Source organism: Boleophthalmus pectinirostris, unplaced genomic scaffold (assembly GCF_026225935.1).
Source record: "Boleophthalmus pectinirostris isolate CB_2022bp ecotype Guang Dong unplaced genomic scaffold, ASM2622593v1 HiC_scaffold_20, whole genome shotgun sequence".
NCBI lineage: Eukaryota > Metazoa > Chordata > Actinopteri > Gobiiformes > Gobiidae > Boleophthalmus > Boleophthalmus pectinirostris.
In genome coordinates this window covers 31363178-31380119 of record NW_026571153.1, presented here as the reverse complement: position 1 = coordinate 31380119, position 16942 = coordinate 31363178, and the positions used below count along the sequence as shown (strand labels likewise).

At 40.3% G+C, this 16942-nt stretch overlaps 1 protein-coding gene across 1 annotated transcript in view; it reads right to left on the bottom strand.

Moving 5' to 3' along the window:
- Nucleotides 1-16942, bottom strand: part of exoc6b (exocyst complex component 6B) — a 167864-nt gene that overhangs the window by 117562 nt on the left and 33360 nt on the right. Inside the window, exons 7-8 of the mRNA XM_055156493.1 lie at nucleotides 7243-7413; nucleotides 7059-7127 (exon numbers count right to left, since the gene is read on the bottom strand). Coding sequence (XP_055012468.1) covers nucleotides 7059-7127; nucleotides 7243-7413 — 240 coding nt within the window. The remainder of the gene's footprint in view (nucleotides 1-7058; nucleotides 7128-7242; nucleotides 7414-16942) is intronic.

Genomic DNA, 16942 nt, shown 5'->3' with positions numbered 1-16942 from the left:
GCCGACAGAACAACGCCATAAAAAGTGGATTACAAACTTGTTTGCGGTCGGGAGGAGCAGAATTCGCTAATGCTCGTGTTTGCAGTGACCTCTTCGTCAAAGGTTTGTTACAAAGCTAAATTGTTTTTTGTGGTTTACCTAAACATAAACAACTAACGAACGTTTGTTGACATTAAATAGTTCAGATAGAGGTCACTGCCGATACACTGCAGTTTTTCCCATAACAGTCTATACACATAAAATAAAAGAAACACTCACCCCGGCCAAGACCAAACCATAATCATCACATAGGCCTTTTGCACCGAGGATGAAGATCCATCCACTGACAAAAAAAGTTCTATGCCTCCAAACATTTGTACTTTGCCTTCATCTGTTGTCTGGTGTAGAATGATGTGTGAAGAGCTAAATAGTTCGTGATCTCCTCTGCCTCAATTGTCAGCAAATCTTTTACTTCGGTTGAAAATTCTCTTATTTTCAATAAGATGGGGTCACGCCCAATATATTTGTAACTAACTGCTCATACTTTTGCCTCGCTCCTGGCTCTAAATCCTTATAATAAGAACTCTTCTCCATATTGGTGTTCTCCAGAGCCGTGTTTGTCGTGTTTATCTTCACTTCCTGCCCTCCACCTGAAATTCGCGCATCATCGTGATCACGTGACTGAAACCCTCCTATTGATCACAGGCTCCTGAAAATGTGCCGTTTTAAATCCACTGTGTACATTTTCTTGAGTTTTCAGACAATCCTTTACACTTTGACAGTATTTGCTAATGTCTGCATTGCGTCACTGTGGGATTTGCTGAACATTCCTCCATAGGCATCATGCAGAACACCCCCGGCGTGACGTCACCTCAAAGTATCAGTTCTCTTTTCCAGACCCGTTTTGACCTTATAGTAATTGCAGAGTTCCGTAAATGGCAGTTAAAGAGCCGAAGAGTCTAGACCGGAGCTCCGTCGTGCACCTGTGTCACACATGTTTGAGTGACACTTTTTTGGGCTGTGTTTTGGAGTTACCGTGAGCTCCTCTCCAGCTCTCACTTTCTCTGATAAACACGGTGATTACAAAATGGCTCCCGTTCATTTATTTGGAAAGTAAATTTGGACACAAACTGAACTTCTGTAATCCACGTTTCATTTTCCACTTTTCCAAATTTTCATCCAAGGATAATAAGAACAATACAGCTTTGTTTGGTCAGGCTAAACGAGCTCAAGCACTGACACTGTGATTACATTTGCCATATATATTTCTTAAAGCAGACCTATTCTGCTAAATCAACTTTTCAGCCATGTTCTAGTTGTTTCCCCTTCTCATTTACTCGCCTGAAGTTGTATTTGGAGTGATTTGTGCATGTTTGAGCAAATCTTTACTCGCTTATTTTGACGATCAGCTCCTGTTTTTGAGATTTCAAAAGGTCCAGATTATAACTTATAACTATAATTATCATTTCCCCCGCATTTTTTTCTTCTCTCTCACTCTCTCCACTCCTCTCCCTGCCTCCATCTCTTAACTCCTATCACTTTTCTCTTTCCCTCTTATTCTCTCTCCCTCATTTCTTTTCCTTCTCTTCCCCTTTGTCCTCTGTTCTTTCCCTTTTCTGTCTTTCTCTGTTCTTCTTCTCTCCCACTCCTGTCCCTTTCTGTCCCCTGTAATTTCCCTCCCATCTCTCTCTCCCTCCTTTTTTCTTCTCTCCCCCTCCGCCCTCTCTTGATCATTTCGGTCCCTCCGTCCCCATCCTTTCCATCCTCTGTCGCTTTCTCTCTCCTTTTTTCTTCTCTCCCTCTCTGTCCCTTATCCATTCCCTCCTTTGTCGTTCTCCCTCCTTTCTTCTTCTCGCTCACTCTCCCTCCCCTCTCTTCTCCTCTCTGTTCCCTGTCCGTTCCCTCATGTCTCTTTCATTCTCTCTCTCTCCTTTATCTTCTTCTCTCTCTCTCTTCCCCCTTTCTGTTCCCTGGCCTTTTCTCTCCTGTCTCTCTCCATTCTTTTTCTTCTCTCTCTTAACGTTTCTGTCCCCTGTCCTTTCCCTCCACTGTCTCTCTAAGTCTCGCTCTCCTTTTTTTCCCCCTTCTCTCCCCCTTCTTCCCTCTCCCTCTCTTTTGGAACCTTATCCTCTCCCTCCTCCGTCTCCCTCTGTTGCCCCTTTCTGTCCTTTATCCATTCCCTCCTTTGTCGCTCTCCCTCCTTTGTTCTTCTCGCTCACTCTCCCTCCCCTCTCTTACCCTCTCTGTCCCCTGTCCTTTCGCTCCTGTCTCTCTCTCTTTCTTTTTCTTCTCTCTCTTCTTGTTTCTGTCCCCTGTTCTTTCCCTCATGTCTCTCTCACTCTCTCCTTTCTTTTTCTTCTCTCTCTTCCCTTTTCTGTCCCCTGTCCTTTCCCTCTTGTCTCTCTCATTCCCTCCAATTCTCTCTCTCTCTCTTCTCCCTTTCTGTTCCCTGACCTTTCCCTTTTGTCTCTCTCATTCTCTCTCTCCTTTCATTATCTTCTCTCTTCCCCCTTTCTGTCCCCTATCCTTTCTCTCCTGTCTCTCTCTTTCTTTATCTTCTCTCTCTCTCTTCCCCCTTTCTTTATCTTCTCTCTTTCTTTTCCCTCTTTCTGTTCCCTCTCTCTTCCCCTTTTCTCTCTCTCTCGCTCTCTCCCCCTTCTTCCCTCTCCCTCTTTTGGAACCTTATTCTTTCCCTCCTCTTGCCCCTTTCTGTCCCTTATCCATTCCCCTCCTTTGTCGCTCTCCCTCCTTTCTTCTTCTCGCTCACTCTCCCTCCCCTCTCTTACCCTCTCTGTCCCCTGTCCTTTCCCTCCTGTCTCTCTCACTCTCTCCTTTTTTTTCTTCTCTCTCTTCCCATTTCTGTCCCCTGTTCTTTCCCTCTTGTCTCTCTCATTCTCTCCAATTCTCTCTCTCTCTTTAACTTATCTTTCTCTCTCTCTCTTCCCCCTTTCTGTCCCTTGTCCTTTCCCTCCTGTCTCTCAGTCTCTTCCTTTCCGTCTTTCTTTTTTTTCTTCTCTCTCTCTTCCCCTTTTCTGTCCCCTGTCCTTTCCCTCTTGTCTCTCTCACTCTCACTTCATTCTTCTTCTTTCTCTCCCTCTGTCCCCCCTCTGTGTCCCCTGTCCTTTCTCTCCTCTCCTCTCCCTCCCCCTCCTTCTCTCTTTCTTTCTTCTCCCTCTCTGTCCTTTCCCTCACCTCTCCTCTCTCCGTACCTCTGCGGTTCGCTTTCTCTTTCCTGCCCAGAGTTCGTGCACTTCCTGTGGGCCCCAAAAACACAGACGTCGACCCCGAGCGTGGAGGTTATGTCCCGGTCAGCGCCCCCTCCAGCTCCCTGCCCCCCGTCAGCCCGCGGGACAAGCCCAGGATGAGTGAGCGGGGCTGGGGCGAGAGGCACGACAGAGGCCCTCGCTCTGGAGCTCACTCTACAGGCAAAAAGCGAGACAGATGAGATATGAAAACTGAGCAAGACACATGGAGACTTAAAGGTGCACTGTGTAACATTTTGGTTGGGGATCTGCCACCTGCTTGTTTCTGTGGAGATGTTATTGCTCCGCCTGGAATGTTCCACAGTGTGACATTTAACAGCTCGACTTTACAACTGGGCCCGGTCAAGCAGAAGTAAACATCAAGGCCAAAAATTCAAGTTAATGCATCTGATATAAAAATGTATTGAACAGATACATATGTACTCTAGTTTATCAAACTGTTGACCTTTTTTCTGTACCATTTTTGGTTCTAAAGTTCCATCCGTTTTAAACAGACCATGTATGAAACATGGAACAAAAATTATTTCCCAAATTTCAAAGACCCAAAAATCATGTAAATAAATTGATGTATTTCATCATATCTCGTGTTATTCCATCTTTGAACTGTTGATGAAGGTACATGACTTAAAAAAAAAAAAAAAAGTATTTAAAATGATAAAAATTTGCTTGGAAGGACTGACATATTTTATAGAAATAGTTTCCTTTCATTTTGAAGTAATATTAAAGTATTTGAAAGAAAAAAGCGACAAATGATGTAAAATCCTGCACCTTCTACTTGTTTGAACAATTTTCCCTCCGTTACTTTTCCCTCCGTTACCATGACCTTTCTTAATAAAAAATCTCATGACTCAAAAAGTAAGAAGTTTTTCAACCTAATCTTGTACCATATGGTAGAAAACTATATGAAGCAAATATTCAAACCAGTTTGTTAAGGATATGGAAGTGAGAACCAAGAGTTATCACTGTTTGGATTTATTGCCCAAAAAGTGCTGCATATTTCATTCCCTCCGTTACTGACATGAGTTTTTTTTATTTTTTGTCAACAACTTGAAAGAATATCACAGGTTTAACTTGACCCTGTTGGAGTGTAACTCTTTCCTACATTCTGATACTTTACTTATTTCAATAGTCCCTCTAGTTTCTGAATAAGAGACATTTGAACGTCAAAAATCTGCCCCTGTTTCACTCCGTTACCACTTGACCGGACCCATTTATTCAATCACAGGTAGGGGTGTGACGATATCCAAGTCTCATGATACAATAATGTCACAGTATGAACCTCACGGTACGATATTTATTGTGATACGGTGGGGAGGCTCACGATTAGGGATGTAACAATATCTAAATCTCTCTGTACGATATTTTCACGATACACATCTCACAGTTCGATATTTATTGCGATATTTTGTGGAGGTTAATATGCTACTTTTTCCTCTTAAAATTCCTTGACAAGACTTAATCCAAATAACTAAGACTTAAAAGTGCTTAGAAGTGTTATTTCTTCTTAGTCACACTGAAGCAAAGGATCATGGTTTATGTCAGGGGTGTCAAACTCAAATTCACAGAGGCCAAAATTAAAAACTGGGTTAAGTCGTGGGCCAAACTAAATATTTATTGAAAAATTTCAACAGCATCTGCATGTTTTCTCTTCTTTCGAGATATGTAATGTTAAAGCTTTTCTTTTTTACAATAAAGGTTTAATAATAGTTTCGCTTAAACACTGAATCCAGAACAATCATGATGTAAAATATTAACAACATTTTAAATAAATAATGTCTCTTATAGCCTATCTGTAGCCGGGGGGCCAGCTCCAATATATATTTGATATGATCTCTCAGGCCAAATATAATTATTTTGCGGGCCAAATTTGGTCCCTGGGCCTGAGTTTGACATGTCTGGTCTATGTAGCTCCCTCTGTTTTTTTTTTTACCTATTGCTGCACCATAACTTTTAATTTAAGCAAAGAGACTTGTAATTTGACATATTGTGAGGGTCCACGATATTACTGTGAAAACTTTGACGATACGATATCACGATATTTTGGTTATTGTTACATCTATAATCACAGGTGGTTTTACAGCTCAAAAATACCTAGAAAAAACAGGCATTCTGACTGTGAGCGGGGTCACCTCGCCACAGATCTGACCTGTAACTTGGTCTGCTTTGGTCATGGAGACAAATATTTGACAGATCTTCTACCAGACAAGTTACACAATGCACCTTTAAAGTCGAGGCAAAGTAGGTAAATTTGCAGCTTTCTGGTCAAAAATGCATAAATCCAAGTTTGTACTGCTTCGGTTAACCGGGTTCATGACAGATTAATTAATGTGTGTCACTTTGAAATTAGTTCTATACATGAATTTGGGATGTCTCTCTTTGAAAGTGATCAGAAAACAGTTATTGATGATTATTTGAATCTGGTCGAAGAGTGAAAACAGCAGAACAAGTCAAATCAAACCTGAGTTAAATCCAGTTGAGAGAAAAGCACAGACATCTCCCCTGTCCACAAATGCACAAAGCGTTTCCCTCTGCACGTTTTTCACAAGCTAAATATTCCTGGAATATTGATGCTAAAACAGACTGAAGTACATCTGTCTACATTGCCATATTCATTTTGGTCCGTTTGGGCTCTTCACCTTTGGATCCGCCCAAACCTCAATGCTGCGATGTGATTGGTCCTCCCGCCCAATTAACCTTTCAGTGAGAGTCCTTCAACAGGAGTCCGTCAAAATGGATTCTCGTGAGTTTGTGAACTCACACATATCGCAAAATTTTCCTTCAGTGGCCTCTGCAATTTCCAGTAGCTGGTGACATCACACAGAACTGCCCTGATTACCGTATTTTCCACACTACAGGGTGCAGTTAAAAGCCTTTAATTTCATCAAAAAAACAACTGCGCACCTTATAATCCAGAGCGCCTTATATATGAATTTATTCATATATAAGGTGTGCTAAAGTGTCTTAGTATGACTTTAGTAAACTACAAAGCCGCACCACTTGCAACATTACGGCTCCCGTAGTCAGAAGCATCGCGGAGTAATACATACTGTGATTCCTTTTAATATCAAAATGTCACCTGTCAAGAGACACACTTACTACCATGACCGGGTGTGGAGAAACAGAATACTGAATCTATAAATGCTCTGTAAAAGCATCTTTGTGACAAATGTCTGTAAAAAGCGCTATATTAATAAAGACTTACTTACTTACAATTCTGAATTATTGTGGATACACTAACAATTTAGCATCTCAGACATTTTTTTTTTTTACGTTACAATTTAACAAAGTTGAGAGTTATTGTGAACGCATTAAATACATTTTGACTGACTTATCTAACTGTTGTGTTTCATTTAATGCGCCTTATAGTCCGGTGCGGTTTATGTGTGAAAAATGTTCAAAACAGACCATTCAATGACAGTGCGCCTTATAATCCAGAGTGCCCTATAGTGCGCAAAATACGGTACAGCCATAATGTGGATACCTGTTTGACCAATCACAGATTTCATTATACCTCTAGACCCCGCTCCTCCTCCCCCCTCACTCTACCCTTTAGTCCTCCACATACTGCCAGTTTAGCTGAGAAGGGAAAACAATTTATAAAAGTCAGTTTTGCATAATGTCTCCTGTAAACTCACTCCCAGACAGGAAAATGGGCAACGGACCTGTCTGCTCTAGTTGCCTGACAAAATATAATTTAATAAGACGTTTCATTAACAGTAAAGACGTAAGATTCATTAGAAGTTTGTTGCAAATGGCAAATAGTCACTTCAAAAATATTCCAGTTTATTGTTATGTAGTTATGAATCCATTTCTCACCAGAACAGTGTAGATGTGGAGACAGCGATAAACAGGAGAGAAGTCCACCAGCTCCTGAGCTCCAGGCACCTGCACAAAAAGACAAAACATTTAGCAACTTTGAAAATGTTTTTTGAACTTTAAATACAATCTGCATCTATATCAGGTTTCCAACTGAAAAAGTAAAAGTGCTACATCGTCTCACCTCCTCCTCTTCATCCTCGTCTAAGATCCCGGACTCTTGTTCTAAAAATGGATTGCCACCATTTTGGACCGCGCTCGCCATGGCAGCAGCCAGCTCCTTCCGGTTCCGCCGTCCAATCAGAGGCCTCGGGTGAGCGGACACGGTGCTGTCCAGGGACCGCTGCAGCTGAGCCTGGAGAGGGTCGGACACAGAGGTCAACACATACATTTATATTTGATATCAACTCCAAAGCTGTTCAAAAAGTAGAATATTAATGGTTAAAGTAGACATATGTTGCTTGTGTGTGCTCTAAAGTTATAATCTATGACACCCGTGGATTCAGTTATAATTTGGACGTTTTAAATCACAGTATTGATCTAAAACGACTTAATAACACATGTGTTGGAAAACCATGGTGCCAAATGGAAGCTGACGTCGCTGTAAACGTCATGACACCAAAGCGCCGCATACTACATGTCACACTAGAGCATTTTTAGTTTTTTTTTCCATTTGGACCAAACTGACTATGTGACGCTACTGAATCCTACATGTATCACCGATTAAGAAAATTAAAATGGAGAAAGAAGTGCAGAGCAGTCGGCGCAGGTATGGCCAGTAAAACAGGGTATCCCCAGGTTTGACTACCCCAAATTTAAGACTTTAATACCACTTAAAATGAAAATTAAGACCAACATCGCACCCATTATGTGAGCGAAAAACACCAGATCCAATTCTAATAATGACCATTACCCACTGATTTAAATAACAAAAAATACTTTCATTATAAAATCTCATTCAGAATTCATTTATTGTAGGATGTGTTGCTTGTAAAATGGCCAAAAATTTATTTAAAACATTCTAACAAGACAAACCAAGTATTGTTTGCGCATACTTCAAATTAGACGTTCATTCCCGTTATGTGATTTGATGTTGTGTTTTTTTCCTGCCTCCATTTAAGATTGAGTTGAGTATACAAAAAAATAGGCTAATGAAATTTAAGACCTTTGTGAAAAAATAAGACTTGGACAACATCATTTTTAGGGCCTTAATTTAGGAACATGATATTTAAGACCTTTTTAAGACTTTTAAAGACCCTGCGGCTACCCTGTAAAAGAAAAAAGATAATTTTCTTTACTTCTCTTTAATTTGAATTTACCGTATTTTCTGGGCTACAGGGCGCGCTCATATGCCTCCAACCCCATCAAAAAATGACTGTGCCCCACATTCCAGAGCGCCCTATACATGAATCCACTCGGGTGTCCCAGCACGACTTCAGTAAACTACAAAGTCGCACCACCCGCAGTCATCACTCCACGCAGATGAGGAACGGAACAGGGGAACAAACCGAAAAAGCGAGTGCAAAGTGCCACTTCTAGACACAACTGAACAACTGAGTCACTGTGAACACACTGACAATCCGTTGGTCCCAGACAGCACCCTCCCTACACGCCACAACTGAACAAAGCCCAGAGTCAACGTGAACGCCACAAACAAACAAAACCACTGACCCGTCTAACTGTTGTGTTTTGTTTAAAGTCCGGTGCAGTTTATTTGTGAAAAAAGTTCGAAAATAGACCATTTAATGACAGTGCACCTTATAATCCAGAGCGCCCTATAGTGTGGAAAATACGGTAAATTTTCCAATATTGTGCAGTTCTATTTGGTCTTGTGGTTTGGTATACTGGGATTTGGTTAGAAAAATTGCCCAATATACCGATAATTGGAGGGCTGACAGTGCATTTGCATCTATTAATTTAAAGCTGCATTGTGTAACTTTTCTGGTGGCAGGTACATCAACTCTCCATGTCTTGAATGTTTCTCAGTATAGCATTAAAGCTTTCTATCTTCATCAGGGTATCCCCAGGTGTGACTACCCCAAATTTAAGAGCACTTAAATGAAAATTAAGACCAACGTCACACCCATTATGCGAGCGAAAAACACCAGGTCTAATTCTAATAATGACCAAACAATTACGGTACTATATCTAGAATCTAAAGCTACGTTTATATGATGACAGTCTGAACAGAAGACAAAAAAGTGCCGTTGCATCTTCACTTTTTATTCCACGTTTAGATGAGTGTTTTCAGGAGGAAATCTGTGGGCATATGATGACGCAAAAGGGTGTTGAATTCGATTGGGTTTGCATGCCAGGCGGCTCGGTGGTGATGTATGTGACGTGAGCAGATCTGATCAGAGTTTTGCGTCTTGGGCAGTGTAGACAAAACTGACGCCAAAAACCAAAGTATTGTTTGCTCATACTCCAAATTAGACATTCATTCGTGTTACATTATTTCACGTTGTTTTTTTTTACCCTTCCTCCGTTTCACATCGCACTGCAGCCTGGTTGAGTAAACAAAAAGTAATTAAGACTTTTGTGAAAAAAATAAGACTTGAACAACATAATTTAAGACTTTGTAAGCCCTTCATTTAGGAACATGAAATTCAAGTCCTTTTTAAGACTTTTAAGACTTTGCGGCTGCCCTGTTCATAGAGACCAAACAGGGCCAAGTTACGAGTCAGATCTGTGGAGAGGCGACTTCGCTCAGTATGTTTTTCTAGGTATTTTTGAGCTCTAAAACCTCCTGTGATTGAATGAATGTAAAATAGGGCTGTTTAATGGCATACTGTGGAACATTCCAAGCAGAGCAATGACAAACAAAGTAGAGTAAGAGTGATAAAATATTCAGACAGCTGGCATGGATATTAGCAAATGAAATCAAAACATCTTTCAAATGGTCCTCAAAATGGCGCCTATAACAGGAACTCGCCCATAAATACTAGAATGTGTGCTTAATGCTTTTCCTGAACCGTTGACTGGACAGTGACACCAACTTTGTCACGTAGATTTGAGGAAACTGTAAACAGACGCACAATACCAAAGGTGAAAATAACTCCCTCTCTTTTTATTTTTTTTTTTTTACGTCAATTCCCAGTTTTAACACATTTTAGGGAAATCTTAAAAAGTACAGCTCCTCCAGGACATCGTAACTGCCCTCTGAATCACCGTCACCACGCCTTGTCCTTAAACTAAACTGGAAATGGTCAATAAACACGCAAACATGTACTTAAAATACCCAAGAAAAGACAGGAAGGACGAAGCAGGAAGCACGAGGAAGACTCCAGGACATGTTAAAGTATAGAGAAGAGGAGGAAGAAGGGGACAGTGATGGATTTACATGAGAGGTTAAATAACTGTTTACAACCACATGTCAAGGCCTGGAGGCAACAGCGCCACCCTCTGGAAGAACTCTGATTCTTCGATGACCTCTACTCATTTGTCGAAATTACTGTGTTCTGGGCAACTGTTAAAAACGCAACATCTTAAAAGTGTCAAGTCACCTGCATGATTCTGTGGAAATAGAAAGTTTTTGGAAGATTCTCCACAGAGTTAGATACGTTTTACACTGAGGAATATTTTAGCCAAAGAAACAACCTTTCCATGGATACAAAAAACATTTTATTTTAGTCTATTTAGGCAAGAAAAGGCTGCATATTATGGCTTTAAATTACAGTATTTTCTGATCTAAGTTATAATGTAGTTTCCTCATCACAAATAGACCTGGAGTTATGTTTTGTTTCATTCACACAAGTTTAAAAAGATCCCTGGCTACTTTGACATGCTGGATTTAGACCATTAACGCTAGTGTAAAAACTCAAATATGTTCGTTTGTAGTATATTTATTTTAAAAAAAAAAAAAAGGAGAAAAACTATCAATAGTAGTTCATATTTGTTTAGGGAGCAAAGCATTCTCGGTAGCGTCATCAGCTGGTTGCTTGGAGTCCTGGCTTTAGTCCTGGGTTCAATCCTGGGTTTAGTCCTAGTTCAGTCCTGTTTTAGTCCTGCTTTAGTCCTGCTTTAGTCCTGCTTTAGTCCTAGTTTTAGTTAGTCCTAGTTTAAGTCCTAGTTAAGTCCCTTTTAAGTCCCTTTTAAGTCCTAGTTCAGTCCTGTTTTTAGTCCTGTTTTAGTCCTAGTTCAGTCCTGTTTTAGTCCTGTTTTAGTCCTAGTTCAGTCCTGTTTTAGTCCTGTTTTAGTGCTAGTTTAGTCCTGGTTCAGCTCTGGTTCAGTCCTGTTTTAGTCCTAGTTTAGTCCTGGTTTAAGTCCTGGTTCAGTCATGTTTTAGTCCTAGTTTAGTCCTGGTTTAAGTCCTGGTTCAGTCCTGGTTTTAGTCCTGTTTTAGTCCTGGTTCAGTCCTGGTTCAGTCCTGGTTCAGTCCTGGTTCAGTCCTGGTTCAGTCCTGGTTCAGTCCTGGACATTACTGGAAATTACACCCGAAAGCTGCTCAGTGGCGTTGGCAAAACTGAGTTTAAGCACAAGCTGAACCCGACAACAGAAGACAAAACAACCTTGTGATGACACTACCCAATCAGACACCTTGTGATGTCATGTGGTAATACAGGAAGTGCTCCACTGTGTTTTTAAACTCCATACACCTTCACTAGAATCATTTGGATCATTTCAGTGCTGGAATTGCCAATCTCTACTGAACTAACGGTAAAAGGAGCTATCAACTTGAAAACTACCACTTCATGACATCACAAGGTGGAACAGAGCATTTTGAGCTTTGTAGATGTAGAGAGACTAATAATAAAGAGTTACTCAAACATGTGTGAATGAAACAAAACACAACTCCAGGTCTGTTTTTGAAGAGGTAACAACATTCTAACATGGATTTAAAGCTCACAAGAGTCATTTTTAAACATACATTTTTGGTCCTTGCTCTAGATTTTTAAATTCTAATACCAGTATCGGCAAATATTCGGTATCGGCAACAGCCAGTTATGAGCTCAAGAAGACTTCTGGAGACTTTTTACCCATTCAGCGTGTAGTATTTTTTTCATTTTTGTTTTAAATCACTATGGCAACAGTCATTATTTCTCATCACTCTGAAACTCGTGGCTAGACTGTGTTACAAAATCATACGATAGAACTGCAGACGTCTCATCATTTTTTTCCCATTTCCTTTTTCATTTTGGATGCGCCTTTAACGCAGGAAAGAGTCCCGACTTCTTATTAATGGGAATTTAAAGAAAGTTTTCCAAAGAAGCCTCATTATTTGTCCATTATCTGCGGTGGTTCCCCTGAATGTTCTGAATGTTGTGGGCATCAGATCAAACATGCCATTGTATTGTGTTATTCAGAATCTCGTCTTAAATTGTTCACATGTCTTCCTGGTTGGTTCATATCCTCAGAACAGTTTTTCTCATCAGCGAAAACATTATCGTCTCGAAACCACAGCCCGAGCCCGTGACGCATTTTGGAGGTAACTTTGAAGGGCCGTTGCCGTGCCGACTGTTTTGCGCTAAGGAAGTGGCGCCCGCTAATTCCAAAACGCGTCAAAAATAGCAAACGACAAAAATGAAAAGGGGCGTTTATGGAACCAGCTTTGATCCTAAATGTAATGAAGTTTTCCCACCGGCTTCGATGCCAAGGAAAATGTTTTAATCATTAAGATGGGAACAAAGTGACCTAGTTGGTATTTGTGACACAGAGCTGGGTTCATGGTCCGGTTACGGTCAAAGAATGGCCTGTTTTTATGGCGCGTTCAAGACAATGTCGGAAGGTCGGGTTTTCCTGGAATTGGAGCGGCCTGAATTCGGAACCTCTACTCGTAAACATATTTCAGAGTCAGATAATCCAACATGGCTGCTTTTTGTGTCCGATGTTTAACTTGGATATTACGTCATTCCGAGATTTGGAGTTCGGACCTCCCATAGAAACGCCATTTGAGTACTGTATTTTCCGGGCTATTGGGCGCTTTCTTAAGCCTCCAACCCCATCAAAAAATGACTGCGTGCCCCACACTCCAGAGCGCCCTATACAAGAATCCACTCGGGTGTCCCAGCACGACTTCAGTAAACTACAAAGTTGCACCATCCGCTGCGCACGCAAACACACACGGAGCAGACAGCGACCGCACAACGAAAAACAGCCACAGACACACTCATCACTCCACGCCGACGAGGAACAGGACAGAGGAACGGAACGGACACAACTGAACAACTGAGTCACTGCGAACATGCCAAAAATCCAGCGGTCCCAGACAGCACCCTCCCTACACGCCACAACTGAACAAAGCCCAGAGTCACCGTGAACGCCACAAACAAACAAAACCACTCACCCATCCAACTGTTGTGTTTCCTTTAAAGTCAGGTGCGGTTTATTTGTTATAAAAGTTTGAAAATAGACCATTTAATGACAGTGCGCCTTATAATCCAGAGCGCCTAATAGCCCGGAAAATACTGTACTTTAAGGCCTTCTACGCGGTGTTTGCATGTTCTTCCTGTGTCCGGGTGGGGTTCCAACAGGTCCTGAAAAGATGCATTACGTAACTTTTGGGGTGCAGGGTCCATCAATTGCTTATTTCTACGGATAAATCAATGCTCTGCTTAGAATGTTCCACGGTATGACATGACACAGCTCTACTTTACATTTATTCAATTACAGGTGGTTTTATAGCTCCAAAAGACTGTGAGCGGGGTCGCCTCTCCACAGATCTGACCTGGAACTTGGTCTAGTTTGATCTTCATGAAGATAGAAAAGTTTAAAACCATATTGCGAAACATTCCCGACGAAACAATAACATCTCCATGGAGAAAAGCATTTGACGGACCTTCCACCAAAAAAGTTACACAACGCATCAGTGAAAAACGTGAAAAGTTAATTTGTGTTCCTTTTCCTTGCACTAATTGGACTGCCTTGATGTAAAAGGAGTTACAAATTAGAAGACACGTCGAACATTTCTGGGGGCCAAAGTTGTAATCCGCGCGTCAATCTCACGTCATTCGATTGAGCCCAGTCCAGACTTGGCTGGGTAAATCTCGCTAACACATGGGCATATATTTACTAGCCTACTCTATTTTGAACTTCGCATACTGATTTGAATAAAGATAAAGAATCCGAAGAGTCTCTTAAGTTTGAAGTGGGGAGACCTGCATCATCACCGACGTCAAACTGGCACAAAAATGTGAACGAGAGGGCAGTCTGGGAGTTACGAGTAATCTGAATAGCTGAGAACGGTTTGGGGGTAAGAATACATGGACATAGAGGCTGGACTTCTTTTAGTTAAACAAGAATTTGAAGTGTATATGAGTCACAAACTATCTACTCTCCCTCAAAAGCGTCCAAGCAACAACAAGACCAGTATTAGAAATGTAAATAGTACAAAAAAAGTTTAAAGTATTGACAATCTGATATGAATCTAGTTTTTTGAAGGAATCTTGTTTATTTGACATTTTCACTGTTTTGATGATTAAAATGTTTGTGTTTCATATGAACTTTGCATAAGAAGTGGTTTAACAAAGACTTTATTTTTTTTATTGAACCGTATCGAATCGATTTGAAAATATATCGTATTGAATCAAAAGGTCACTGTATTGAGATATGTACTGTATCGAGGTATGTATCGTATCGGCAACTTCTAAATGATATCAGCTATAGTATCAAGTAGTGTTTTTCCATTACCTTTTTTTGGGATCTGATCTGATCCCGATACTTGGCCTTGGTGTACTTGCTGAAACGATACCAGTCCGTTATCATACAGTGGGATGTTTTGTTACAGTATAAGAGCAAAAAATAAATCTTGTATTCATGCAGATTTTCTTTAAAAACAGCATTTTAGATTAGATTTTGAGGACTGAAGTACTATGGTCTTGATCATAAGTAGTGCCCATTTAAGCATTTTTACTTTACTACTTTGTCACTTTCTAGTACAGTGCATAGATTAGTGTTAAGTGAGCAATGAAGTGATCAGTTAGGCATGTAAAAAAATGCTCATCCTTGGAGTATAGGGCTAGTGATGCAAACTTTAATCTATACAAAAAAAACATGTTCTGAATTCAAGGCAAATTTAAAAGCCCTGTGCCCAGTTTTTCCCAAGTATCTGAGCTTGCCCCAGCACTTAAAAGTCAAATCAAGTCCGCGGTGTGCTGTTTGGATCCAATTAGAAAGCCTTTTATGGTTTGATAATCGGGAAGTGCAAGGTTAACATGCTACTTGTTCTTAGTTTACCACATGGATCTATTAAAATAACTGGATAGGGTGTTGCTGCTTGTAGCTGCCTCCAGTTGACTCCCTGGAACTTCAGGGTCCGGTCAAGTGGTAACGGAGGGAAACAGGGGCAAATTTTTGACATTCAAATGTCTCTTATTCAGAAACTAGAGGGACTATTGAAATAAGTAAAGTATCAGAATGTAGGAAAGAGTTACACTCCAACAGGGTAAAGTTAAACCTGTGATATTCTTTCAAGTTGTTGACAAAAAATTTAAAAACTCATGTCAGTAACGGAGGGAATGAAATATGCAGCACTTTTTGGGCAATAAATCCAAACAGTGATAACTCTTGGTTCTCACTTCCATATCCTTAACAAACTGGTTTGAATATTTGCTTCATATAGTTTTCTACCATATGGTACAAGATTAGGTTGAAAAACCTCTTACTTTTTGACTCATGAGATTTTTTATTAAGAAAGGTCATGGTAACGGAGGGAAAAGTAATGGAGGGAAAATTGTACAAACAAGTAGAAGGTGCAGGATTTTGTATAATTTGTTGCTTTTTTCTTCCAAATACTTTAATATTACTTCAAAATGAAAGGAAACTATTTCTATAAAATATGTCAGTCCTTCCAAGCAAATTTTTATAATTTTAAATACTTTTTTTTTGAAAAATCATGTACCTTCATCAACAGTTCAAAGATGGAATAACACAAGATATGATGAAATACATCCATTTATTTACATGATTTGCAGGTCTTTGAAATTTGGGAAATAATTTTTGTTCCATGTTTCATACATGGTCTGTTTAAAACATATGGAACTTTAGAACCAAAAATGGTACAGAAAAAAGGTCAACAGTTTCATAAACTAGAGTACATATGTATCTGTTCAATACATTTTTATATCAGATGCATTAACTTGAATTTTTGGCCTTGATGTTTACTTCTGTTTGACCGGGCCCTTCAGCAAAAAAAAATCCCCTGTCCTCATGTCTCATCTTCAGCTGCGAGGGCACCTACAACTTTCAAAAATGTCAATATTATATCAAACTTTTTCTCAGCTCAAAATCCTTCAGTTGTCTTAAAAAAAAGCTTTTTAATCATTCTAGCTCCTCTCGCTCTGATTGGTCAAAGCGATCACTTGATACACAAGACTGCACTCCATTCACTTCTGCTCCGCTTCATTCACACACATTTAAGACACAATCTCTACTTATTTTGTCTGAGTTCTTTTCTCAAACTACTGTAAAAACACTCTGTTCCACCTTGTGATGTCATGTGGTAATGCAGAAAGTGCTCCACTGTGTTTTTAAACTGTAAACACCTTCACCCCCTTCACTGGAATAATTTGGATAATTTCAGCTCTCAAATTGCCAATCGTTACTGAACAACAGGTAAAGCTGTTCACTTGAAAACTACAGCTTCATGACATCACAAAGTGGAACAGAGCATTTTGAGCTTTGGAGATGTAGACAGACTAATAAAGGTTTACTCAAACATGTGTGAATGAAACAAAACACAGCTCCAGGTCTGTTTTTGAAGAGGTAACAACATTAGAACATGGCTTGAAGCTCACAGGAGTCAGTTTTCCATAATATAGGCCCTTTAAAGCAGTGTCACCTATTTTGAACTTTAGAGCACCTAAACCTCAGATGACGCCCCCCTCTGGTGTCTGTTTGCGTTAACCCTGCGATGGTTCAGTCCCGGTCACGGCGTGCGTGTGAGAGCC